This window comes from Phragmites australis, chromosome 3 (assembly GCF_958298935.1).
Source record: "Phragmites australis chromosome 3, lpPhrAust1.1, whole genome shotgun sequence".
In the NCBI taxonomy this organism is placed as follows: Eukaryota; Viridiplantae; Streptophyta; class Magnoliopsida; order Poales; family Poaceae; genus Phragmites; species Phragmites australis.
The window spans coordinates 3015995-3043548 of NC_084923.1; the positions used below are offsets into that span (position 1 = coordinate 3015995).

The following is a 27554-nucleotide window of genomic DNA, read 5'->3' on the forward strand; positions in this document are numbered from 1 at the left end:
AAATTTTATGTTATTACGACCGTTTATGTATTATATCCTTACCGTAATTATTTAATCTTTATAACCGTAACCATATAGCAACCAGATCAAAACAACCGCAACCGTGTTCCATTCATATTTCAGCCGTATATTTCTTTCTTATTTAACGATTCGACGTGGCAATTAACTGTATCGATTCCCAACCGTAATTTTATATTATATATGGCCGTATACGTCTAACATACCTTTGACAGTCATGTTGACGCCGAACCCGCACATAACCGTACTGAACTAGATAATATAACCATATATATTTTATTCTTTCACGGTCCCCCTTGCGGCACATAACCTTACCCATTCGTATTTACTCATTTGTTTTAACTGTATATACGTTATTTATTCACGACAGGACAATTTACAAAAAAAATGTTGCCCTGTCGGTTTTGTCATTCATGTTTTAACATTAAAACTTTTACTCAATCATGTTTAGAGCGTTAAAACACGATTGTTCCGAAAAATAAAAGCACGAATGATTTAATCATAATTGATTTATGGTTACATGGATACTTTGAATATGTTTATGTGTACGAAAGATCACTCGTTACCATAAAATTAAATTTTACGCTTCATAACAATATGATTTACGGCTCTCTGTATGATTCATATATGGTTCATAAATGTATATTTTACTACTGGCCAATCTAAGTTATACGGTTCCCTGATTGTTTTGTGTACGATTAAAAATCTGGAAATCAACTCGTTCTCAACAAAAATTATTTTATGGTTATACGGTTCCCTGACCAAAGGACATCTTCATACGGTTGCGGAAGCAAATTTACGGCTGCGATCGAAAGTTTTACGGCTAAAAAATGTTTTCCCGATCGAAACGGACCAAATATGCTCTTCATACGGTTACGGAAGCAAAATATACGGCTGCGGTCGAAAGTTTTACGGCTTCGAGCGGATTTCCCGAGCGAATCTACGATCGGGGCGCGGGGTATCCTGGGGCGCTAAATAGCTATTCAACGCGCAGCGCTAAGAATAGCAGCGCCCAAGCCCTGATTTTCTTAATACCAAATCATGAATTCTCTAAAAAAAATTATTTTCATTTTTAATATTTGCAAAAATGGGGTATTTACATTCTTACCCCTATTTTGAAGTTTAATTGTGATTTTACCCTCATTTTTCAAACTGAAGATTGAGTTTGTCTCCCGTTCCGTTAAGAGCACTTAACGGTATCAATTCAACTACAAAAAGATATGTATACCCTTGCAAATTTGCCTTATTTTTTTTAAGAACTTTGTGATTTTACCTCTGTTTTGGCATCAAACATTTTGATAGATTATGGAGGTATTTTACAGCAAAACTAGATAGAATTTGCATATATTTTAAACCTAACTGAATTTTGACAGAATATGATGTCCTCGTGTTCTTCTCTAGCACACCCATATCATTGCTCCATTCCTCATCCTTCATGGCCGCCACCAGCCAAGCTTCTGCTCCGACGATATCATCGGCTCCACCCCTTCGTCTCGTCTCCTTGAAATCTCCTTATGTCGCTGTGGGGTCCTCCGCCCCAATCTGGCCTCAATCTTGCCGTGGTGCATCACATCATCGTTGGATCCGAAGCTTGTCGGCACAGATAGCCCTTCTTTTTTTTTCTTTTTCACTTGAACGTAGCAACACGTAGCTGCCCTTCCTCCTGCACATCTCCTTCCCCATTGCCCGCCGCTAGCACCTGCCCGCCCGCCCGCCCAAGCCCGCGTGCGCCACGCTCACCCCACCTGCATGACTGAGCTTGCCCGCTCGCTTGCGTCGCGCCAGCCCACGCGCCGAGCTCGCCCACCTGAACTCGCCCGTCGGTCGTGCCAGCCTGCTCGCACCCGCCCCAGACCGCATCAGCTAAGGTGGCGTTTGGATACAGGGGAAATGAGGGGTGGGAAAGGGATATGAGCATTGGGATACATTTAAAGCCATATTTATTTGGAGGGAATAAGACAAGAGCTGGGTTAGGGAAAGAGAAAAAAAGAGACGCATATTCCACCGATCGTAACCCAGCGGGGGAGGTGGGTTTGGCTGGGATATGAAACTTGGACGCAGCTGCCTAATTGTTGCTCATCGGAGGGGTTTACTGTTGAAGTCTTTTGGGATGAGGAACAATTTGGTCTAGAAGTTTTTATATGCCAGTCCCAAACCTGATGGATCCAAACAAAAGATAGGGTTAAAAACTTATTTTCTAAACCCAAATCCAGCACTTCATATCCAACTACATTTTCATATAACTTTCCCAACGTTTATCCAAATGCCACCTGAGGGGAAGACGAGATCCGGTCAAGAGGATTAGGGATCGGGATAATAGAGAAGAGAGGTATCGACATAGAGAAGATATGTCACAGGATACCTATAAGGGCATTTCTGTCTTTTTCAGCTCTCCTTGTATTTTCCATCTAATAGTTTGATTTTTTAATTCGTTACTCGGGAAAACACTAACAGACTCATAGAAGAGGGGCAGATGGCTCTTTCAATCTGAAAAAAGAGGAGCAAAATTACAAAATCTAAAAAGTAAAAGTAAAATCATAGCTACACTTTAAAACAAGAATAAGAATGTAATTGTCCCTTGCAAAAATGCATAGACATTTCAAAATATTACACATCTAAGGCTATCGTCGCCTACTGGATAGGTAACATTAAGGTGTCGTCTATTTAACGAGTGATACCTTTAAAAATGTAAAAATGTCATCCGTTCAACATGTGACATCTTTAAAAAAAAATTCAAAAAACAGTATATTCCATTACTCTCAAAATTCAGAACAATATTAAAATAGTCATGAAAAATTCTAGAAAAAAAATATGTTGTAGTAATCTATTTCTTAAAAAAATTCAACTCAAACAATTACTTGTACGCAGTCTGACAGACCACATACAATAAAATTATCTTTTTTATTTTTCATTGTACAAGCTGTAGTTTTGTCTGAATTTTTTTTTAAGATCATTGTATCTTCTATGACATATTCTTTTCAATTTTTTGAATAACTACTTCTATATTGTTTCGAATTTTGATAGCAACACAACACAATATTTTTTGATTTTTTTAAAGTTTCACCCGTTGGTAGATTATATGTGCAATATTTTGAAATAATAATGTATTTTTGTAAATATTAAAAAATAAAAATAAAAAATTTCAATTCTCCGGCACCAAGTCCCAGTTTGTTTACCTGAACATTTGGGCTTCAGTACGTAACAGGCTTGCCTTGTTAAGCCCTATTTATGAGCCCAACCGTTTGGCGTGGGCCAGGTGATTTCAGCTTTTTCCCGGAGGTAACAGCCGGAGCTCAGCCCAACAATAAAAGGCCCAACGATGGCCTAAAACCTGTTTTGATGTGCTTGCGGAGCAGATTGCTGGCGACCAAGTTGTCCCCCCTCCCTGTTACTATTAAGAAATAGTTTTTTTAGATATTAAGCAACAGTTGAACAGACAAGGGCACGACTCCTAGCAATAGTATTCAAGCTACAAATAGTGCACACACGGAAGCAGGTACTACACTCTGCAGTGATGCTATTTATTGTAACAGTTGTATTATTACTGGAGCTAACCATTATTTTTTTAATAATGAAAGCATAATTTTGGCTTATGCATCAAACAAAACGTACATGACGTTTAAAAATAGATATTTAAATTTGTATCTAAGAGAACTTCAACTTAAAAAGTCTACACGTGCATCTACATTATCAATCAACTGAGCCTATTTCTAAACTAAGCATCATGTATAACTAACTAGCACATCATGGATCGAACTAATCTGGAACCAATAATCATAGATTCGGAGTTAATCCTAGGTCATCTGGATCTTTTTTGTTTCGTACAAAAATATCCGGATCTTGTCGCCACCGGCTCACCGCCTTCAATTAGCTCAAGTACCTCGTTACTGAGTTTAGCTCACTCCCTTTGTACTGATACTCCGTATAAACCCGTAGCTACACCCAGCTGCCCGCTGCCGATGGTTCGAGCAATCTCCATGGACGCAGAAACCATGCGTGCTGTGCAGGCCACCAAGGGCATCTCTCCAACCGGATATCGAGGCACAGGTTAATATACAAACAGTTAAGCAACAAGCATGTACTAGCATATGTACCGTTAAGTAGACATAAAATAACATTGTCGTGCTCGACGCATTAACATAGGACGATATAGGTTATGGCAGACGTAATTCAGTCTCGAAGTCGCCGCTAGGAACCCATATGCGCGTCGGTGATCGTGGTCTCGTGGAACAAACGTCCTCCAGCGCCTCGTGGTTGCTCCTGGTAGGTCCGAGGCTGATGGCAACTTTTTATCATCATGTGCGAGCCCCTTCCATTTGGAAGCTGATGGGTTGATAAAATGGTAGCTTTTTGTGCAATTGGGGTACGTAACCGAAGACTTTTAGTTGCGGTAACCCGGAAACAAATGCAGAACTCCTCGTCCGTAAGACCCACTAGTGATCATGCTACATATCCTAAAACGATAAATGTTTTGGGGCTTCTGGGGACAACGCGGGGACCGGATATTTCTTTCGCCTATCTACTAGATACAGTTGTAACATAGGTTCATTGCGGGGACCGGAAATGATGGAGGTGTTAAACTAACTTACGTCTTAAATCATAGGATAATTAGCTTTAATATCAAATATCATCTTAAACCAAAGCATATAGACGCACCAGTGTTCGAAGGTGCCATGAGTGATCGGTGATGAGCGTGATGTAGGCGCAGCCGTGCATAGTGATGATGTCATGCATACCGTCGGTGACATCGTCGAGGGTGTGATGTAGATATAACAATAGTAGACGGTGTAGTCGGCGTTCTAGTGCAACTGGTGGCGACGGTCTTCACCTCACTGAATACGCTCGTAATGATCACTAGGGTTTTGAGTGTTTGGGAGTATTTATCCTCATAGGAAAACTTAGCCCGTGAGGTGCAAGCTCCCCCTGTTTACATAGAGCACGTGAGACGGGACCGTAACCATCGATTGGCTGTGCTTTTTATCAAAGCATGGAAGGTGGCCCAGTCAAGTAGGACGTTAGTGGGATCTAAAATGACCATAATAAAAAAATATCAACATTCTCTCCCTTGATCGTGAGGCTAACATCATAAGTTCACAACATAGCAAGATAAAGTGTTACAGTAGTTAATGAAATGCCACTGCAACCTCAGCCCCTATAGTGTATTGTTCCATCTTGAAATGTATATTTGTTATGCTTAATGGAAGATGATTTGCTTTATGATCCTCTTATTCAGAATTATAGACTTTCTAATAACTCCATGCCGACAATACGATCATGAAAAATATGAGATTGTAAGCCTTTAGTGCGCGAATCCGCAAGCATCGACTTAGTACTTATATGCTTGACATTTATTATCTCATCCTGGATTCTATCTTTCACAATATGATACTTAATATCGATGTGTTTTGTAGCACCACTCAACTTGTTGTTACTCGTATAGAAAACTATTGGTTGATTGCCGCAGTATAACATAAGTGACTTTGAAATACTCTCGACCACTCTTAATCATGAGATAAAGTTTTTTAGCTATGCAGTCTACTCAATAGCCTCATAACACGTTACAAACTCAACTTGTATCGTTGATGATGCACTAAGTGTCTGTTTGAAGTTTTTCCACGAGATATCTCCTCCAGCTAACCTTATGTGAATTTTTTTAATATCCACACACCCCGCAAAGTCTGCATCTGAATAACCAACAACTTCGAGGTTATTGGATTTTCTAAATATGAGCATGTAGTTCTTAGTGCATTGTAAATAGTGAATGACTTTCTTAATGACTTTTTCTAGTGGTCCGGTCCTGGATTTGACTGGTATTTGCTAAGCATCCCGATCACAAAAGCTAAATCAGGTTGAGTATATACTTCGGCATACATAATTCTTCCGACAGCTGAGGTATAAGGAACCGGCTTCATCTAATCAGCTTCATATTAGTTCCTCGAATATTAAAATATCCTAAACTTATCGCCCTTAACAATAAGAGCAGGTGTGACAGAGCATTTATACATATTGTATTTCTTCAGTACTCTATCAAAACGGTCTTCCAAACCCAAAACCCAAAACCTAACTTCATTTTGTCTCTCCTCAGTTGCGTTGTCCGAGAGCTGGCGGCGAATTCTGGCGACACACGACAGTTGGCCTTAAACTAAGAAAGAGATGGAGAGAGAGAGAAAAACAGAGAGAGAAGACAAGCGTGATACCATCTAGGAACTACATGTCGGCGCATATATACAGCAAGGCTTGCGCATGGCGCTGTCGGTAGGTCTGTGGTGGCACCCGAGGAAACCACCACGTGCGGCATGAGGAGCGGCAGAAGCTGTGTCGGATATGAGGGATCCACGCGCGGTGGACGAGTCGAGGAGGGAGGCGTGCCACTGGAGAAGGAAAGAAGCTCCAACGGTCGAACATCAGCTATAAGAGGTGCAAAAACGTAAGCCCTCCCTCTCATCTCTTTTGACATAGGTTCTTGATTGGAATTGAGTTCGAATTTGGAGATTTGGGCTCGGATTTTTTTGGGATTTCTGGTTGAGGTTTTGGATTGGGGAGGGATTTTGGGGATTAAGTTATGTGTAGGAAGGGGATTCTAAGAGTTTTGCAAAAAAAATTGTTTAATTCTCTCCTTCTACATGCTAAACCTGAGCCGGATTAATCCCATCCAAGCCTTAAAACATTTAATCTGAGACATAAATAGTCTAAAACATGAATATGTACTTTAATATGAGCCTAATTCATCTTAAAGAGTCATAATTGATAGCTAATTGATGTAAATCGCAAGAATTAGACCTTATTGATCATACAACGACATCAACCAAATATTAAACCAAACTATTAGGACTAATTGATCTAATTATAACTAATTTCAATTTTAATTACCGAGCTCCGGTCGGTAAACCGTACCTTGATCGGGGTTCGGAGAAGTACAGCAAAAGATTACCAACACGTCATTTGCCCACTGGAACTCCAAAGCCCAGACGCGTCTAAACTTTAAAAAATTCTCCCGGTTTACGAGTTCCGACCGGACGGACCCGACCCGGGTCAAGGGCTGCGGGCCTTGCACCGGGGCCAAAAAATTCGGTGAGAAGGAAACTAGACTCGAAAAAGAGCACGAATCATCGGAGCTGGTGCCGGCAGAACAGTGTCGCCCTATTTTTCATTTCCTTTTGGGATCTGAGGCGGACCCGGCATGGCGTAGGCCGTGGGGCGTGGCATCTGCAGGCTCTGCTCCAAGCGCGAGCCGGCGCGAGCGGCACGTCACCGCCTGCAGCACTCGCGGCCGCAAGGCTTTCACAGGCCACCGACGATTCCGCCGGCGCGCGCGCATTTGTCTGCCGGGGGGGGGGGGGGGGGGGGACCGCCCGCCGTCCCCGGTCTAGTTTAGTTGTCGGTAGCCTGCAGCTGGCAGGGTTGCATTCCACGAGTGAGTATGACAAGCCTGTGTTTTTCACACACCAGTCCCTTTGATTCCTTGTGCGCTGCATGCGTTGCGTGATTGGCGTCCGGTTGACGAAAAAGTATCGTTTGTTTCGTCAAGAAGACAGGCTGTGTAGTTCTGTACTCTCGTTTGGTTTTTCTTCCGATGGCATGGTCCAAGACGGAATGTGGACCTGTTGAAGTGCACTACTGATTATATTTTCCTTTTTTTTTTCTTTCCCAGGTCAATTAGATGATGCGTGGGGTTCAGTGGACGTGCAACGCTTGGCTACATAGAATTATAGAAACTTTGAGGAGAATCTCCATTGTTGAGTTTGTTGTCAGCTAACTTGGTGCCTACAAAGGTTAGATTATTCCTAACCGATTTTTGTAAAGGTTTAGAATCTCTTAAAAAAAATTCGTTCATTTCAGCACTTCAACGATTTCACTTCATGATTCTCGTCACGAAATAATTCTAAAGTTATTCCTTTCATGACGGAATTCTCTCTCATTTACCTTCACGAATCTCTTTTTTTAAAAAAAATTATTAAAAATAAAAAAATAAAAAGAATAAAAACGAGAACCAGAATCAAAAAGTAAATAAAATAAAAATAATATAGTTAGAGGTGATCTTACTACTTATTACTCGTACTAAGTACATGTGCAGTTGTACCTTGTGCGCACCACCATGCAGCAATGAAATAGTACGGTGATCAGTGGACATGCTTCAGCTATTGTCACATGCCACTTCACATATTGGGAAAAGACAGGTAACGTAAAATGAAGTTTCCACGGAGGATGGTCATGAAGAGGTAACAAAATCTACACCTCACCAACTTTTCCAACTGGTTTGGTGAGCCACATGCCATCTACTTACCAATTCTACTTACCAATTGACTCTAAAGAATCAGACTCGAACCTAGAGCCATGCGAAAAGCCATACAAGAAATCCTGGGAATTGCTATCTTAAATTTGCGGGTAAACCAAAGCAAGAGAGCACGACACCCCCCCCCCCTCCGAACGTGGTCCACCGTAACGCTGTTTGACATTACTCGCCACTCCAAACCTTGCGTGCTTCCGGTTGTTTGGAAATTTCAACTTCTAAGCACTTCAATTTTTCAGCTTCGTAACAAAAAATAATCAACTTGAAAAACCCTGTTTTCAACTCCGCATTTTAGAGCTTTCATTGGAGTTATCCCATAAAATTTCGAATCAGGACGGGTGACAGTGAGCCAACTATGACACTTGGACTTGATTCCCAAGAGAGGTTGAGCTGATCATACATAAATACACTCTATAATACTTAATTTATCACATTAAATTTTAATTTAATTTAAAATATATTAATATAAGTTAATATTCACTAATAATATGCTAATATCATCATTAGTTGTGCTGTGCCTGCATTCCACCAGGCTAACTCTATAGAAATGACTAATTTCTATGTTTCTACCTAGCTAGAATGAAAAACCCGTTTTACTTACCATGAGCTAGACCTAGAAATACATACAAGCAACATCTCATGAGCTAGACCTAGAATTTCAAAAATACACTTATGGTCTATTTGACAGAGCTACTAAAATAGCTCTCTAAGTGAAAAAAAACTCTGTTAAACAACAATTTTTAGTTTTTAACTTACAAAGTGGAATAAATGGGTGTGATTCTTTTAAATAAATTAAATAATAAGATCTGAAAAAAATAAATTTTTTAATTTACTTATCACACAGAATCATTTTCTCTATAAAATTTACCTAGGAAATCATTTTTCTTAGGAAAAATTTAAATTAGGAGAACATATACTAAACATACCCTTCTTCCTATCCTAGCTTCCTTCCGTCCACCAGCTACGCGCACGCCACTACTCCCCCACATCCTGCGCACCAAAGCGGCCGCGCCGGGCGCCACGTCTCCTCCCCTCCGTCCCCACGCCCCACCCTCGCAAGTCGCAACGCCGTAATTCTACCCGACTCCGCTTCCAGCAACAATAAACGGCCGTGTTCAAAGTTTAAACCCCTCCAAATCGAAGGAAAAAAAAAAACAATATCTCCACAGCGGCCGCGAGCAAAAGCTTTGCGCTAGTAATAAGCCTCCGTCCTCCCGCAAAACCAGAACCCGAACCCCCCTCTTCCCCTCCACTCCGCTCCCCTCTCCGCCGATCCGGTTTCCCCGCGCCCTGTCAGGAATCCCATCTCAATTCCGCCGTTGTTTCGGCGATCAAGCTCTGCCCTGTTGCCGGAGGTTTTGGTGTTGATTGGAGTGTCGGCTCGGTTCGGATCCTGGCCTGTGATTGAAGTGTCGGTGCGGGTCAGGGGCGTTGGCGCGGGCGCGGCGGCCATCGATGAGGCGGCGGTCGGTCCTGCCGACCCACCAGGACGACATGGAGAAGGAAGGCGGGAAGCCGCCGCCGTCGCGCCTATGCTTCCTCGCCATGCTCTGTGCCACGTTCTGGGTCCTCATCTTTTACTTCCACTTCGTCGTCATCGGCAACGAGCCCGACGCCTCCACGGCGCGGACCGCCGCCGCCGCCGAAGTCCTCATTGCACATGCCGACCTTCCATTTCCCGTACCTGACGGCGTCTCCCGCCCCGACATTCCACTCGCTCCGCTCGCCCTCGTCTCCTCGGAGCCTCCGCCTTCTGTGGCGCGCCCAAAGGAGGAAGAGGCCACGGCCGGAGTCCACCAGGAGGCGCCGCCCAAGGTGGTGGCGTCTTACCCGTTCGAGCGGGCGCTCAAGACGGCGGAAAACAAGAACGACCCGTGCGGCGGCCGGTACATCTACGTGCACGAGCTGCCGCCGCGGTTCAACGACGACATGCTCCGAGACTGCAAGAGGCTGAGCGTGTGGACCAACATGTGCAGGTTCATGAGCAACGACGGGCTTGGGCCGCCGTTGGGCAACGAGGAGGGGGTGTTCTCTAACACCGGTTGGTATGGCACCAACCAATTTTCCGTCGATGTGATCTTCGCCAACCGGATGAAACAGTACGAGTGCCTGACCAAGGACTCATCCATTGCCGCCGCGGTGTTCGTGCCGTTCTATGCTGGGTTTGATGTGGCAAGGTATCTCTGGGGGTATAATATTTCGACAAGGGATGCCGGGTCGCTGGATTTGGTGGATTGGCTGATGAAGAGGCCTGAGTGGAATGTGATGGGTGGGCGCGACCATTTTTTGGTCGGAGGGAGGATCACTTGGGATTTCAGAAGGTTGACAGAGGAAGACTCTGATTGGGGCAACAAGCTGCTTTTCATGCCGGCTGCGAAGAACATGTCGATGCTCGTGGTGGAGTCGAGCCCGTGGAATGCCAATGATTTCGGAATACCTTATCCTACATACTTCCATCCTGCCAAGGATGCTGATGTTTTCCTTTGGCAGGATAGAATGAGGAGCTTGGAGCGCCCATGGCTCTTCTCGTTTGCAGGCGCTCCGCGTCCTGGTGATCCAAAGTCCATCAGAGGGCAGCTTATCAATCAATGCAGGAGCTCAAGTGTCTGTAAATTATTGGAGTGTGACCTTGGGGAGAGCAAGTGCCACTCCCCAGGCACAATCATGAAGATGTTCCAGAGCTCTTTGTTTTGCTTGCAGCCCCAGGGTGATTCCTATACGAGAAGATCTGCCTTCGACTCGATGCTGGCTGGTTGCATACCTGTTTTCTTCCATCCTGGTTCAGCGTACGTCCAATATACATGGCATCTTCCAAAGAACTATACTAGATACTCTGTCTTCATTCCCGAAGATGACGTCCGTACCAGAAATATCAGCATTGAGGAGAGGCTAAAAAGTATTCACCCAGATATGGCCAAGAAGATGAGGGAAGAGGTCATCAATCTGATACCAAGGATTATATATGCTGATCCAAGGGAAAAACTGGAAACCCTGAAAGATGCATTTGATGTTTCTGTAGAAGCCATCATTAACAAAGTGACAAAGTTGAGAAGAGATATCATCGCAGACCGTGAAGATAAAGATTTTATTGAAAAGAATAGTTGGAAATATGATCTCTTAGAAGATGGGCAACGGACAATTGGACCTCACGAATGGGATCCATTCTTCTCGAAGCCCAAGGACAAAGGTGGAAATTATAGTAGTTCATCTGCTGAAGCTGCCAAGAATTCTTGGAGAAGTGAACAAAGAGTTCAGAACTAAACCACAAGTTAGTTTATCTTGGAGATGAGATCAGGGGAGCAGAGGTAGCTATCCTCTCTAAAGGTGCTCTAATGCAGATGCGTTGCACATGGGTCAAGATCCAATAGTTATTGTGATCATGAACATCCTTGATGATCTAGGTGGCCCTACAGTTGTACGAAGCCATTCCACCAAAAGTGCTTTGGGGAAAATTTGGCACAAGGCTTTATCTTTGCCCCTATAAATATCATTTTTCCACACTAATTTTTATTTGTTATGTTTTTGCTCAATAATCCTTTGTAAGTCATTACAGGATTTAGAGATATATCAATTTTGTTACTGTGCTATCTTTTTTTTGTTTTGTTGTGTTTAGAACTAAATGTTTTAGGATTTGTGTATACTACCACTATCTTTTACACATGTTCAGTTAGTATGTAATCAAAGAGGGACATATGGAGACAACTTTCCTCTTGCAAGATGTTGCTTTTCTTATTGCACTTAATGCTTTAGACGGAAATGTCTTGCAATTTTGAGATTTGAGATAACTCTCTGCTAAATTTACAAAATGACAGCTAGGCATTTGTTTGTTTGTTCGAAGTTGTATGGTGTAATTGCTATAATGAAGATCTGTAGTACCTTAAATCACCATTTGACCTATAACTTTGCCAGCCTATATAGTTGATTATACTGGATCCTTTGTTAACTGACTAATTTATACTAGTCTTCCTGTAATGAGCTCAGATGGTGCTACTATGCTACTTCTGTCAATTACTGATGATTTGATATTGTTAACTGGGACTGGTAAGTGGTAACATTTAGCCATCTTCCATCATTTCATTTGTCAATGAGTTCCTTTTCATGGTGATGTAACCTGTCTACTTGGGTTATCTGAGATCAATTTGACCATGTTTGACAACTTCTCATCTGAAAATATTCTGTTTCTTCAAATTGTGCTTTCACCGAGACTTTTCTTCTTCAAATAAGTTGAGTAAAGACTTTTAGCTATCTTCTCTGCAAGTGTGAATGGTCGATGAGCACATGATACCTCTCTGATTGAAGTCTGAAGGACGAAGTAGAAGAAAATGTGGCCTTAACTCAGGATTTTCTCTTTCAAGTCCATCTAGCTAAGTTACTATAGTTGATCTTGCTTCAAAGAAAAAAATTACTATAGTTGAAATATGTCAGCTGGTTACGACATTAGTGGTGATATTACCAAAATTCTCTTCAGCATGGACCATTGATATGAGTTTGATATTTGTATTTCGATTATCCTTTTGTGCATAGTGCAGTATTTGCTCATCATTTGTTTCTGATGCATCACTTGTCGGTCATCTGTTTCTTCACTTTTTCTTTAGTGTGGTCCTTGCTGACATAAATGGGGATTGGTTTATTCTGAAGTTAGTACAGTATACTACTGGCAATTAACTTCTACGGATGACGATGGCATTTGTTTTCTTTGAAAGGACGAAATTTCGGTGAATAGATGGTTAAAGCTTTTACTGTCTAGAACTAGAAGAATATATTATGATCATTTATTTATTAGATGGTGAGCTACTAGCTAGTCATACCGTTCAAGTTGAATGCCATACTCTGTAATTCAAAGCCATGGCCCATGGACTCTACTGTATGCATGCATACCAAACAGATGCATGATACTTTATTCATGTGATTTATGTTCTTGCTGCAAATGATTATTCTTCTGGCATTCTCATTCAGCACATTGCCAAGAAATTCGGGTGTCTGTCTGCTCTTTTCATCAGGAAATATAGGGTCCATGGAGGAGCTCCAGTCAAAAAGGATCGCAGACTCGCAGTCTATACGCTAGCAAAGGCAGTAATGTCCTCCGCGTTCACAGGTTGCTGCTGAAGTTGGCATAAAAAAGCGCGGCTTTGTTCCGATGTTTGGGGCTCGAATAAGCCCATGCAAGCAAGCGATGGTGTCACCTCAAAGCATAGGATCCAACTGACGGCATAAAGCGTAAGGATTATTATTCTATTGCATAGAGGTTCTTTTGTCCAATCATTTGCATTAAAAGTTCTTGTAGATCCAAGTTTGGTATATGTTTCTAAAAGATTGTCTTGATATTTACTAGTTAACTTAGGAGTAACTGATTAACTGGGGAAGTATGGTATTTTGCTGTTGACTAAGACGTTACCCCTTTGCTCTTTCCATCTCCTTCAATAAGTGTTGTAAGCTTGTAGCATGATGCTAATCAGATTGATAGTGGAAAGAATCGGCTCACTGTTGCATCTTGATTTTTTGAGGGGAATATTGAATCTTGATTCTTTGAAGGACATGATCAGAGAATGGTTTTTCAAGGGAAAAAGTCAGATTTACCTCCCTCAACTGTCACGAAAATTTGATTTTCTTCCCTCAATTGCAATACCATTTTATTGAACCTCCTCCAACTAAAAAAACAGACATCTTTTGTCCTCAGGTGGTTTCCACCCTGGTTTTTAAGTCCTGAGGGGATCATATTTCCGTGAAAGTTGAGGGAGACAAATCAGGCTTTTCCCCTTATTAAGTCCTGAGGCTCAAAGTTCTTGCTGGCCAAATAGTAATGGGCCGAGCGTAGGAGAACATAACTGTCCCATCTGCAGCTAATCTTCCTCGGCCTCTCTAAAAAAAAAGGGAAAATGTGGTGCGGCATCAACATCCAACATTTCGTCATGCAAATTGTTCAATTTAATGCCCAAAGCTTGACCTTGTAGACAAAATGAAAACAAATAATCAATCGGCCTGCAAAAGGAAAGAAACGTTCAAAGGGACCAATTGCTTTACATCCTAAAACTGTAAAGGTATAAACATTGGTTACATTAATCCTCTCTCGCTCTGAACGAAACCAAAATATGAATCAAATCTATGTAAAAAAAGTGTACATAACATGGGACTACGTACAGAACATACAAATCCGCGAACGCCAGATTCATGTTTGATCACCATAATCTATACGTAACCGGAGTCCGGCGACGTCGTGAACACCGGCTTGTCCTTGTCCACGACGGTGGCGGCCACCGTGGCGCTGCTGCTCTTTCGCCGCGGCTTGGCCTCGCCGAGCATGGTCACCGCGTCCCGCATCGTGGGCCGATCCTTGGGGGACTTGGCCGTGCACAGCACCGCGATGCGCAGCACCAGCAGCATCTCCTCCCGGACGTGGTCGACGCGGCCGCCTACGCTGGCGTCCAGCAGCTCCTCCACGCCACTGTTGCTCCTCAGGCGCTCCCTGATCCACCCGACGATGTCCTGGCTCTCGCCGTACTCCGGCTCGATGGGCCGCCTCCCCGTCAGCAGCTCCATCAGGACCACGCCGAAGCTGTAGATGTCGCTCTTCTGATCAACCTTCAATGTGTACCCGTACTCTGTTCCAAGCAGCCAAATTAACATCAGTACAAGCGCGTCGATGTTAACTTTTGCTGCTCATGCAGGAGGAAAGACAGCAATTGATACTGACCTGGAGCGATGTAGCCGTAGGAGCCGGCGACCATGGAGACGGTCTCGTGGGCGCGCGCCATGACTCGGGCTAGGCCGAAGTCCGCGATCTTTGCGTCCATGTTGGTGCCGAGGAGCACGTTGCTGGACTTGACGTCGCGGTGGATGACCGGCGGTCGGCAGTCGTGGTGCAGGTACGCGAGCCCGGCGGCGACGCCCGCAGCGACGTTGTACCGCGACACCCAGTCCACCAGCATCTTGCCCTTCTGCCGTCCGTGCAGCGCCTCCCACAGGCTGCCGTTCACCATGTACTCGTACAGCACCATCGTGTCCAGGTTGTTGCTCACGTAGCCCAGCATGCGAACGACGTTGCGGTGCCGGAGCCGGCCGAGGAGCTTCACCTCGGCGGTGAACTCGCCTCCGGCCTCCACGTCCTGGCGCCCGTCGACCGTGGCGGCCTCCTCGGGGCACCCGGCCGCGCGCCACAGCTTCTTGACGGCGACGACGGCGTGGTGGTGTGGCATGTCGGCGCGGTAGACAACCCCCATGCCGCCCATCCCCACAATGTTGTCCTCCTTGATGCAGGCGAGCACCTCGGCGCTGGTGAAACTCAGCCGCTGGAACGCCGTGAGGCGCCACGGCCACGAACCGCTCCCATCGTCCTCGATGGCATCGTCGTAGCATCCTCCATTGACATACCACCGCTGGTGCAGCTGCTTGCCAAGAAAGACGGCGCCGCATGCCACAATCACCGCCGAGATGCCGATTGCCAACCCTGTCGCGATGTGCTTCATGTGCGACCGCCGAAGGCCAGTCGCTCCAGACGACGAGGCCTGCAGGGAGCTAGCCCTACACGGCGGTAGGACGCCACCACACAGGCCCGGGTTCCCGGCAAGGTCATCGGGGTTAATTGTCCTAAGTAGCCCCGTCGCTGGCACGGGACCAGTGAGGTTGTTGTACGCTAGGTTGAGCATTTCCAGCGCCGGCGAGCTGCCGAAGTTGTTCGGTATCTCGCCGGAGAGGAAGTTGTTGGAGAGGTCGAGGACCGACAATGTCGACATCATGGCTATCGCCCCAGGGATCTGCCCGGTGAAGCGGTTGCTCCGGAGGCTTAGCGAGACGAGCCTCTGGCACGACGCGAGGCTGGCCGGAATTGCACCTGACAGCCGGTTGCTGGAGAGGTCGAGGGCGGACAGCGACGGGCAATTGCCAATCTCATCCGGCACACCGCCGATCAGCTCGTTGTCAGCCGCCGCAAACGTTTGTAGCGTCGGGATGGACAAGATGTTCGACGGCAGCGCCGACTGCAGCTGGTTGTGCGAGAGGTCGATGAAGGAGAGCGATGTCGAGAGCGCCAAGTCGTCCGGGATCTCCCCGGACAGCTCGTTGCCGGCCAGCTCGAGACGTTGCAGCCGCGGCAGCCGACCGAGTCCCGCGGGCACTGTGCCGTTCAGCCGGTTGTTGTGCGCCCGCGCGCGGACAAGCGTCGTGCACGTGGTCAGGCCCACAGGGATCGGGCCTGTGAAGACATTGTTGAACAAGATCAGCTTCGTCAGGTTGCCGCTGTCGCAGAGGACGGTGGGCACCGGCCCGGACAACGCGTTCGTTGACACGTCGAGCCATTGCAGCGGCTGCGAGCTGCCGAGCGACGGCGGTAATGGGCCGACGAGGGAGTTGTTCCACAGCTCCAACACCTCTAGCTTGGGGAGCTCGCCGATGCCCGCCGGGATGCCACCCTTGATCCTGTTGCACATGAGGTTGAGCAGCTGCAGGTTAGTGAGCTGCGCCAGCTCCGCCGGTATCGTGCCGGTGATCACGTTGTCGGAGAGGTCGAGCATGACGAGGGAGGACAGGTTGCCGAGCTCCTTGGGTATCGGGCCGCCAATGTTGTTCTTGTAAAGGTAGAGGGTGTTGAGGTACGGCAGCCGGCCGAGCTCCGGGGGGATGGGACCTTCTAATTTGCCGACCGCCATGTCGAGATACTGGAGGCTGGCGAGGTTGCCAATGGCGGTCGGGATTGCGCCGGAGAACTCATTGTAGCCAATGATGAGTTGCTCCAATGCCGACATCTCAAATAGCTCATCTGGGAGAGCGCCGCCGAGGTTGTTACCTGAGAGGCCCAAGAATCTGAGCTTCTGGAGCTTGCCGTAGGACTTGGGGATCGTGCCGGAGAAGTAGCCGCCCCGGAAGTCGAGCGTCTCGAGTGCGGTGGCATTGCCGACGTCGGCTGGGAGCGGGCCGGCGAAGTTGTTGCCCGACGCATTGAGGTACGTCAATGAGGCGCATGCACCGAGGCCGGCCGGAAAGTGACCGACGAAGTTGTTGTCGCTGACATCGAACTCTTGAAGCGTCGGAATAGACACGAGCGCCAGCGGCAGCTCGCGGTCGAACGCGTTGCTCTGGAGGCTGATCGAGGTGAGCCCGGTGAGGCCGAGGATGTCATCGGGGATAGTGCCGCTCAGGTTCATGCCGGCGAGGTTGAGACCGGTGACCACGCCCTTGGCATTGCACCGCACACCATCCCAGGTACAACGTGATGAGCCCGCCGCAGAGATCCAGCCCCGGAGCTTACCCAAGGGGTCGACGAGCGACGCCTTGATGGCAAGCAGCGCCGCGGCCTCATATCCGGCGGCATTGGACACGACGATGCAGCACAGGAGTGCCAGGGAGAAGGATAACGAGAAGAACAAGTGTGCAGTGCTACTAAGCCTTGGAGTAGCACTTGTCATGCTTGGTTCTTCTGTTCTTCCCTTCTCCTTCACTCCTCTGCCCTCTCCTTCTCTCCTTCACTAGTATTGTGTTTTCATTGCCTTGTTCGAAGCAATAGAAAAATGGAGGGAAACTTGTGGGAAAGTATATAGGGTTATGTCTATGATTAGGACCAGATTAATGCATTAATTTATGTGTTTGGAGAGGGATTGGACAATAAAATACCACTTGGTGGCATTGGTATACTATTGTGTTGTTGTAGTGTTAGGTATATGGTTGAGTAGCCTCTGTGGGGCCTTGGGCAGCACAAGAACAGCTTGGCATGAGAGTGTAAAGGTTAGGAGGAGGCATGGACATAGGCTGGAAATGCTCTTGGAATTATTGAGAGCTTGGGGAGACATGGGCCATGTGGTTAAGGGAATGTGTGAAAGGCAGATTGATCACTTGCCATTGGAGAGAGAAATTTGTCTTGTTGGGTTAAACAAAAGGAAATGCAATCATTGTATAACATAGAACATGGTGGTTTCCATTGGAGTTGATTCCCTATCGTGTTATTGTAGGCATAGTTATCTTTCAGTTATGAATGTTGTTGATTTGAAGTACAATTGAGCTTGAGGGTACGGTTCTACTGTTGATTCCCTATTGTGTTATAGGCATAGTTATCTTTCAGCTATGAATGTTGCTGATTTGAAGTACAATTGAGCTTGAGGGTACGGTTCTACTGTTGTTGAAGATCTGAAATAAATTTGACCATCCATTACTGTATGAAAAAATAATTTGGTACCCATTTCAAGTAAATGAAATATTTTTTGTTCATATCTTGAAAGAGATATTGCTGGCATGAAAGGATGTAGTTATACTGTGTCCAGCACTGGAAAGAGATATTGCTGGTCTATTTTGAGGTACTGAGTCTATTGACTATTGTTAAGAAAAACATAATGACCATTTTGGTAGAAGTTGATTTTTTTTAGAAGCTGAAATGAAAATTCAGCCATCATTTGGGAAAACAAATAAATTATGCTTCAACTAAGTATGGCGTTGTCATACTGACTGTCAGTCTGAATAATGGGAGTTCACTAAACTGGACAGACATGGTTAACGGCATACTTTAATTGCCTTATCAGTATAAAGTACTAAAGGAGGCAAAGCTACATGGGATGAGCAGCAAGCGTGCCGTGGGTGTTTAACAAATGACTGATTCTAAAACTAGTACTTTAATCTCATCTTGCCTATACATTGGAACTTGTGTCGATGATCCTTGCAGGGGGGAAATCTGTAGGCACTGTAAGATTCTGTTCCAGGTGTCATCAATTGCTAATATTTTAAGTGCCTGATCAATACAACGAGTGAAAAGTGAGCAAGAATCTTCTATCCTTCGTATTTCATCAGGCTTGACCGCTGGTAAGAAAGAATCATGCTTCTTTTTTTCTGAATGAATTAGTCGTTGACATAACCAAAACACATCTAACAGTGTTACTAATATTCTAGTAATCAATTGTCGAACCATTCCAGTGAGTCATAATCCATTATATGCTCTTTTATGTGACAAGATTTCCTAGTAAATTTTACCATTACCACAATAGTGGTAAGCTCTATTACAAGGATTTATGTGAGAAATATGTCTGCAGCATCTAGTGACAAGCATTTTATGCTAGGGTTGAGTTGTTGTAGTATTATATCTGAGCTCTTACATTCTCAAGTACAAATGTATTATTGGAAAAGGTTAAGAAGGTGGCATTGAAGGAACATGCAAATAAGAAATTAATTGTTAGTTAGTAATTGAACATTTTCTTGATATGAGTGGAGAAGCATGTGCACAACTTGCCCATGATACATTATTTGCAACACATAGAAGTCCTATTCTCTTTTATGATTAGATTCTTGAGGACATCATGCTTTAGTTTCTTGTAGCACAGTGGTGTGCTAGATTGTCAAATTTAGGGAATCTTAACCTTTGCCCTAAACCGTGACACTTCAACTTTTTTTGGTCACAAAAATATTGATTTGACCTTTTCTCTGTAAGTTTTCCATTCACTGGTACGGTATGTGAAATTTAGATTTGACCTTTATAATTACTATTAAAGAAGTGCTCCCGATGGCAATATGCCGATATTCTTATTCGTTTTATTGATGATTAGGGCGAAAAAAGATTAATGGATTAGCAAGCTTCATTGCATTTGCTTATTTTCGTCTGTTTCTTTTTTTTCTTCTAAAATACATAGGAGTGCTGTGTATTTTTGAATTAAGTGGAAAAGATAACTGAGATTACACAATGATCCGAACGGTCGAAGCCCCTGGCATGAGGCCAAGGCAAGCTACAAGACTAAGATTTATCGCAGCTTAGATTACAGGGCCAAATAGAAACAACCGTTCTCCGAGTACTGCTAGATGTTTTTGCTAGCCTGCTATCTTCACGAACAGAGCACATATGAAATCTTGTAAAGCTTATCATGGATGATCTGCTCTGGAAAGCTCTGAATTATGACCAAGCGCTGGCAGTAAATTACTAATACAGTAACTGGTATTAGCGTTACATGATAAAGTAAAGCTAGCACCCAAGCAAGCCCAAGAACTTCAATCAACTTCATCGTGCTGCGTCTTCCTTTTCTTTTATATGCTTGGAAGTCTAGCTCGGATGGCTTGTTTCGATGTTACACCCTCATGTAAGATACTAAATGTGAATCTGTCATCGTTGGATCTGATAATTGCTAAATCATCTCGATTAGGTTGATCAAATTGCTGCTTTACACAGAGCTTTGCAAAGAGCAACTAGATTTCTGGGTTATCTCCTACACCAAATCAGCATTACACTGTCTGCAATTCTTGAACGTCGATTACCATAGCATCAGACGGTTTTGGCACCACGGCATTGACAACTTCACAACATTTTGAGCATGAATCAAGCATATAAGAAACTACAAGAACAATGCTGGAACACTGTATAGTACGATCGACTCATCATATCATACTGTTCATCTTTATCACGTCAGCTAAATATATAGTAAAAAGTTGTCTCCTACTTTGAGCAGCCATTATTTTGCTCTGGGGACATCCACGTTATATAGCAAGCACTGAAAAATACAAGCAGCAACAAGATTCTTGTTCTCCCTAAAAAATCGGATCGAGATCTCCTGGCATCGAAGTTACTATAACATTGTCGTTGATGTGTGAGACCGGCCCCACACGTCAGCGACGATGCGTGACGTCAGGGATCCTGGCCCCAAAAAGTCAGCCCAACCGGCTCAAACTGTTTCCACTTTATGAAATGTACTGTTGTACAAAACTAATCCCTCCTTTGTAGCTGAATTACACAACAAATAACATGATCCCTCCTCCCCAACTCCAATTACTCGCCCACTCTGGCTTGCTCTCAGAACCTTCTCATGTTACAGATGGGCAGCCATTATTGGACCCACCTGGTTGGCGAACATGAACATGATACAACAATGGATTCTTCTCTAAACATGCTACATTTCACGCCACCCAACTCTGGCAGCTTAACTTCAGTTAAAAGAGAACAATGTAACATCACGCTACCCAACTCTGGCAGCTTAACTTCAGTTACAAGAGAACAATGTAACAGCTAAGATTGCCCATTCCTATGTCTGAATTCAGTATCACAAGTTCAGGTTCCGGTTCCAGCGACTTCAGTAATTAGAGATTGTGTAAAAATAGCTGTTACAGTCATTCTTTACAATTTAATTTTCTTACAGAATTTGGATAAAAAATATGCATTTCATAACCTAGTGACAGAGATGAGCCCAACTGCCAAGCAGGGTGGAATTTTTTTGGCTCCATGGGTACAACGATGAAAGAACTGAAGAAGGGGCAACGAAAGATGCAAGCAAGAAGGTACCAATACCAGCCGCAATCATGCAAGATGCGTCCACCAACTGCAAATGCATGCGATTATCCTCCCTTCCAACACGGTTACCTCCGCTTAGCTAGCCCACATGCATGCACACATGGCCTCTATGTCTTTGGTTGCTCCTCCCCCTTTGTTAATTGCTCCATGGCAAGGGCTAAGATGGGGGCCATGTGGAGTGCCCCTAGCTTTGCAGCTTCTGAAATTCCCTTGGGAAAGTGGATTATTAAGGCATTATTGTGGCATTATTCGTCTCGATCACTGTGGTTTTCCTTGCTTTAGATTAATCCAAATGGTACCGGAGGTAATATGCACTTCTGGTATTCTCATACATGTCTCTATTATTGAACAAGGGTATTCATAAGGTTAAATATTTATTCCAGTGGGGTGCTGTATATGAGATGTATAATGGGAAAATAATTGGTTTTTGGACTGATATCTAGATACAAGATACCCCTCAAGATCCAGTTCCCTAAGCTATTCAAAATGACCTCATATACATTTGCCAAGTGGCTGATTGCTTTGAGGGGGCACTTTCAGAATCAATTTCAGAAGAGCTCTGGCTCCCTCAGAATTAGCAAACCATGAGGTTTCGAAGAGGCTAATAAACTCCATCAATTTGGATGGCTTAGATGATGAAGTTCATTGGGTCCTGGAGAAGTCCAGGAATTTCACCAATAAGTCCCTATATCATTTCATGCTGGATGATGGAATAAGAAGCAAAATTTGCGATACCATTTGGAAATGCAAAGTTCCATAAAAAGATAAAGATCTTTATCTGGTAGATATTTAACGATAGGTTGCAAATTGAAACCACTTTAAAGAGGAGGGGTGGAAGAGTAGTGATGCTTGTTGTCTTTGTGGAAAAAAAAGAAAATGTTAATAATATTTTCTTCCAATGTTTGCTATCTAATTTTGCATGTAGTGTAGTGAGAGAATGCTTTGGATGGACTGAGTAACTCCAGATCCTTGATGACTTTGCTCTCAGATGTTTGACTCAGAAACTAAACCTACCTATAAAACTGGTTCTCCTTTTCTTTACAGGGCTTTGCTAGTCGATTTGGCGTGCTCGTAACAGGATGAATATTGAAAAGACCTTCCCTAACAAGCCAATTGATATTCTTCTCAATGATCTTTCGTACTTGCAAAGTTGAAAAATCCTGCTCAAGAAGAGCGATAAGGATGAGATCGAACCGGCTCTTGAGCATCTCGTGGAGTGGTGCCACAACTTCCAGTCTAACCCCTATTGTCCAATCTAATGACTTTGTGCTGTGAATCTCTCTATGTGTTTGGAATTATTTATCTTGTAACCCAGAGTTATGATCTAATTTTCTTATGTCTTATCGGCTACCTTAGAGCTTGTGAGCTTCTCTGTGACGCTAGCAGCTCAAAGATTGTTTTTCTTTCCCTTTTGCTGTGTGTATGTGGTTTATACTGGTGATCTGATGGTTTGTGTACAATTAATTTACTTTCAATAGAAGCAGAGATATTTCTCCGATAAAAAAAAGCTTGGACATCTTGGAACAGTGCCAACTTGGTATACTAATACACAGTGGCGAACTTAGATTGGTGCATGGGTATGCAATTGCATATCCATTTTTTTTTAAAAAATCGATTATATGTAGTATATATTAGACATACGTGTATTACACAGCTAATTAGATCTAAAACTCACAACATTAGCTTAATATCAGGCGTCCACTGTCGACCCATCTTCACTTCCGCATGCTCTCATCTGTTTATGGCTCACGTACGAATGCACCTAGTCACCCACCAGTTTAATTACTCTTCGTTAGTTCCCTCCCTCGTAATCTTGCATACCCAGCCTAGAAATCCTGGATCCGCCATTGTTAATACACTGCTGCGATGGATTCCTGAGTCACATCCCATCATTGCACATTGACATCCGTATTTAAACTTGTTTAAGCACATGATTTGATTAAACCCGAGCGCGTAAGGGCATGTACAAGGATGTTTAAATAGATGCTTAAAGAGAGAGAATAATGCCATATTACGAAGTATTTGCATAAGAGCCTTAAGCTGCAATGGAAAGATCTATCTTACACTAGATGCTTAGCATCTCGAGAAACGTAAGAGCCCGTTTAAAGCGTCCATTCATCACTTTCCATACTAATCATGGTAATTGCTATGCTAATGACGGTGGAAACCGCTCGGCTGAAGCGCTCGCTTCGCCCAAAAAACTTGTTCCACGCATTAGGTTCTCTCTAAGCGTCGAGTGCCCAAGCTAAGTTCCACCGTGGCAAGAAAACTAACACAACTGCCTTGAAGCGTCTGCCAGCTACCAGCGTTGTGCATGGCCTAAGTACACCTGTCCGCGGTGCATTCGGTACGTACCGACGGTGCACAGAAAGTGGTCTCGTTCGTGAGCTGTGCCCGCTCGTGTTCAGTTCACCGGTTAACATGGTAGATTGGCAGAAAGGATTTGCGATGTGGCGCACCAAGGCAACCGAAGTCCGCACCAGTGCGCCGCCCGACGATAGGGAACCAGCCGCCGTCCGCGGCCGCACCTGCCCCGGGTAAACGCGTTCTCACCCCGTCGCCCGCCGAGGCATTGGTGCATCGTGCCGTGCGTACGCGCGCTTGGCCAGCAAATGCCCCGCCCAACCGCGTGTCACTCACGCCACCTGCGGACGGCGTACGGCACCGCGATCGCCTGCGCCTGGCCCGCCGTCCGCCCGCTCGGCCACACGCACGCACGGAGCGAACGCTCGGGCTCGCCGGCTCGTGCCAGTTTGTCCCGTTTGCCGTTGGAAAACAGACGCATCCGTCCAAATTCCGACGACGCGGGCCGCGCCGGCAACAGGTACGAATTGCGAAGAGGGGGCAGCCCTCGGCCCGATCATCCAATTCGCTCTGAAGCGCCTGTGAGCCCTCTGTCCGGAATGAGGTACGAATTGAGGGAATGAAGTAAGAAGGGAGAGATGCCTACAATAATACCAAAAGCATGGAGCCGGCTACGAAGATTTTTCTCCCTTAATTACTATCATGCTAGATTTAGTTATCATTGCTGTTCGAAATCTACAAACCATCCTGACAGATAGTCAGAATTTCTTCGAATATGTCCTTAAGTTTATTGAAACTCTGATCTCCCGCAGCGTTCTTGGACCATCAAGGACGCCGCATGAAAGACCAACCCACGTAGTCGTATGGGCTGTGGAGCCTGGAGGCAGCGCACGAACGGCCGATAACCGGCGTGGATGGAGATACAAAATGGAAGCTGTTGGACCTTCGGCTCGCCCAATGCCCGTCAACATTTCGAAGTGGCGCAGTGTAGACAGGTCGATGCAATTTCCATGTTTAGAGCCCATGACCATGTGCGCAGGCAGCCATCGTCTCACCAGGACGACAGTTGTGCGGCTGGTGCCAGCACTTGAGATTGAGATCGCCATGCTACTCCGATGCCTCAATGACACATTGGCCTAAGATCAAATGTAAGCTAATTCATGGAGCGGCTTACGCTGAAACTCTCACTTGCTCCAGTTGGTGAGTATTATGTTCAACCTCTTGAATCAAATGGGAGCTAATGTTTTGACTTGTGTTTGATAAATTTTTTTATTCATCATTGGCATAAGGATGGGCGATAATTCAGTGGCACATTTTTTCCGACAAGAATGTGATAATTTACTGTTGTTTTGCCCGTGTAAACTAGTAACGTAACTAACCAGAACGTGTTGTCCGTTACTTTCTAAGGGACCAATACACTTAAGTTACACATTTTTCTCGTCACGAGCATGCGTGTATTTCCAATAAAAATACAACAAGTTATAGTTTACACTTGACCATGTAAACCACTAACGTAACTAACAAGTACATGCTGTCCGTTACTTTCTAAGAACCCAATAAAATTAAGTGCATTTACTCTCCAACAAGAATACCACAAGAAATAATTCACTTTTGCTTATGTATACCACTAACGTAACTAACGAGAATATATTATCCGCTACCTTCTAAAGAAACTAATACGTATAAGTTATATATTTTTCTCACCACGAGCATATATATACTCTTCAACAAAAAGACCGTATGTTATAGTTTATCTCAGAGCAGATCCAACCTGATTTAACCCTTTACTTGGCCGCATCTGTTAAGCGGTTTAGTGGATCCATGTTAACACAACTTTTTACACTTAAAAAATTATTGAAATGACTCGTGACACGCAGAACAGCTTTTCATGAGACAGCCAATAAAAAAAAAGATAGTACTCTACCAATGTGAAATCGCTTGGACGTCGCCTCAAGAAATGCGTGCGCCGCTCCGTGGGCTTAGAATCGGAGCTCATCTTCCTCCCGTTTCTGTTCTTCACTACTGCTTAACCCTGAAGCAAACCCTAATGGAGGATTCTGGTTAATCCGGCCGTTTGAAGCACGTAATAAAATCCAAGTCGCCCCTAGCCACAGTGCCAGGCTACCCCACGTGAACTCCATGGGGTTATTACCCTCGTTAAAACCTATGGATTTCTAGCATCATCTCAAGAACACATAAAAAAAACTCTCTTGCTTTACCTTGTGAAACCGCGAAGGTTGAAAAGCAGATGTTAAAAGGCCACCGGATCATCTCGAATAGAAGCGTTCAAGTAATTGGATAAAAAAAATCCATTTCTTTATCCCTGCGCCGTGACGGCGGCGGCGACCATGGCGGGGGGCGGGGCGGCGGCGGCTGACGAGATCGCCGGCGGCGCGGATGCCAGCTTGAATGCCTTCTTTGACCACGCGGTACCTGTCTCGTTTCTCCCATGGCTGCGGCTGAGGTTGGGTTGCGACATAGGCGCTAATTTTTTTTCTTTTTTGGGGGGTGGTTCTTGCAGGGGTTGGAGTTGACGGCGGGAGGAGGGGAACAGGGGGCGGAGGAAGAGGAGGAGTTGGAGTGGCTCTCGAATATGGACGCGTTCCCGTCGGTGGAGACCATGGCGGCGGAGGCGGCGCCGTCGCGTCCGTTGATGGGTCTGGGTCGCCTGGAGGCGCTGCCCCATGTGGTGGGGCCGAGGACCAAGGGGTTGCGGCGGCGGCGGCGGGTGATGGCGCCGTGGAGCGTCCCGCCGGTGCTGCCGCCCCTCGTGGCGGGCGACGCGCCACGGCGCCGGTGCACGCACTGCGCGTCGGAGGAAACGCCGCAGTGGCGGCAGGGTCCGGACGGCCCCAGCACGCTGTGCAACGCGTGCGGCGTGCGTTTCAAGTCCGGGCGGCTCTTCCCGGAGTACCGGCCGATAAACAGCCCCACCTTCTCCCTGCTGCTGCACTCCAACTCCCACCGCCGCGTCCTGGAGATGCGCCGCCATCTGGAGGAGGAGACCACGCCCGCCGGCAGCGCCGGCGCCAGGGCCCGCCGCGCCGAGCGCTAAGCCGCCAACAAGTGCAAGTGATGCAACAGCCGCCTTGACCGAGAGAACAATGGTTGCTTTCTTGGCGATGGAGGATGGCGATGATTAGAGATTATGATTAGCATCGATCCTTATCTGCTTAGTTTTCCTTTGCAATTTTCGTCTTGCTAGGAATTTTGGATTAGGGGTTAAGCTCCTCCTGCGGCTGCTACATGCTGTGGTAGTCTCTCTCTGGCAACAATGTAAAGAGAAAAGGAGCAGCGTCATGGTGATCAAAATTCTCTGCAATCTTGCTGCTGTAACAAGACTCATGGAGTCACTCATGGAGTCATGGTGATAAGCTGTGTCTGTTCGAATGGGATAAGCGCTTATCATGGCACCTATTTCTCCTAGTCCTAGTAGGGAGTCGATCAAGAGCTGATCAGCTGAAGCATACACGGAGTGCGACACGTCCGCCACTCACCGGGCTAGATGCATCCGGCTGGTGCATGATTTTGACGGGTTTTGCTTCATTTCTCCGTGCTTGAGGCAAATCACACCCAACATTGTGAAGCAACAAGAAAGCACAGAAAGTGGCCTTGCTGCACCGGCCGGCCGCGCCCGGATATGTTCACTGACCATGGAACTTTTCCTAGCATGCTTCTTTCTTCCCTGGAAATGGCAAC

General features: G+C 45.4%; 3 protein-coding genes across 3 annotated transcripts; 2 read left to right on the plus strand and 1 right to left on the minus strand.

Moving 5' to 3' along the window:
* The first annotated feature begins 9385 nt into the window (after positions 1-9385).
* LOC133911577 (xyloglucan galactosyltransferase KATAMARI1 homolog) lies at positions 9386-12019 on the plus strand. Its single transcript, XM_062353872.1, has one exon. The coding sequence runs from the start codon at positions 9764-9766 to the stop codon at positions 11567-11569; it is 1806 nt and encodes a 601-aa protein (XP_062209856.1). The 5' UTR covers positions 9386-9763; the 3' UTR covers positions 11570-12019.
* Positions 12020-14344: 2325 nt separating this feature from the next.
* LOC133910880 (MDIS1-interacting receptor like kinase 1-like) lies at positions 14345-17854 on the minus strand. Its single transcript, XM_062353118.1, has 2 exons — positions 15000-17854; positions 14345-14907 (listed from the first exon to the last, which is right to left on the minus strand). The coding sequence occupies exons 1-2, from the start codon at positions 17704-17706 to the stop codon at positions 14495-14497; spliced, it is 3120 nt and encodes a 1039-aa protein (XP_062209102.1). The 5' UTR covers positions 17707-17854; the 3' UTR covers positions 14345-14494.
* Positions 17855-25874: 8020 nt separating this feature from the next.
* On the plus strand, positions 25875-27286 carry LOC133911578 (GATA transcription factor 1-like). Its single transcript, XM_062353873.1, has 2 exons — positions 25875-26284; positions 26377-27286. The coding sequence occupies exons 1-2, from the start codon at positions 26204-26206 to the stop codon at positions 26908-26910; spliced, it is 615 nt and encodes a 204-aa protein (XP_062209857.1). The 5' UTR covers positions 25875-26203; the 3' UTR covers positions 26911-27286.
* Positions 27287-27554: the final 268 nt, after the last annotated feature.

Coding starts and splice junctions, on each gene's coding strand:
- LOC133911578 (XM_062353873.1), top strand. CDS start 26,204: ATGGCGGGGGGCGGGGCGGCGGCGGCTGACGAGATCGCCGGCGGCGCG. Junction 26,285..26,376: donor ATGCCTTCTTTGACCACGCG/GTACCTGTCTCG, acceptor TGGTTCTTGCAG/GGGTTGGAGTTGACGGCGGG.
- LOC133910880 (XM_062353118.1), bottom strand. CDS start 17,706: ATGACAAGTGCTACTCCAAGGCTTAGTAGCACTGCACACTTGTTCTTC. Junction 14,908..14,999: donor CTACGGCTACATCGCTCCAG/GTCAGTATCAAT, acceptor TGCTTGGAACAG/AGTACGGGTACACATTGAAG.
- LOC133911577 (XM_062353872.1), top strand. CDS start 9,764: ATGAGGCGGCGGTCGGTCCTGCCGACCCACCAGGACGACATGGAGAAG.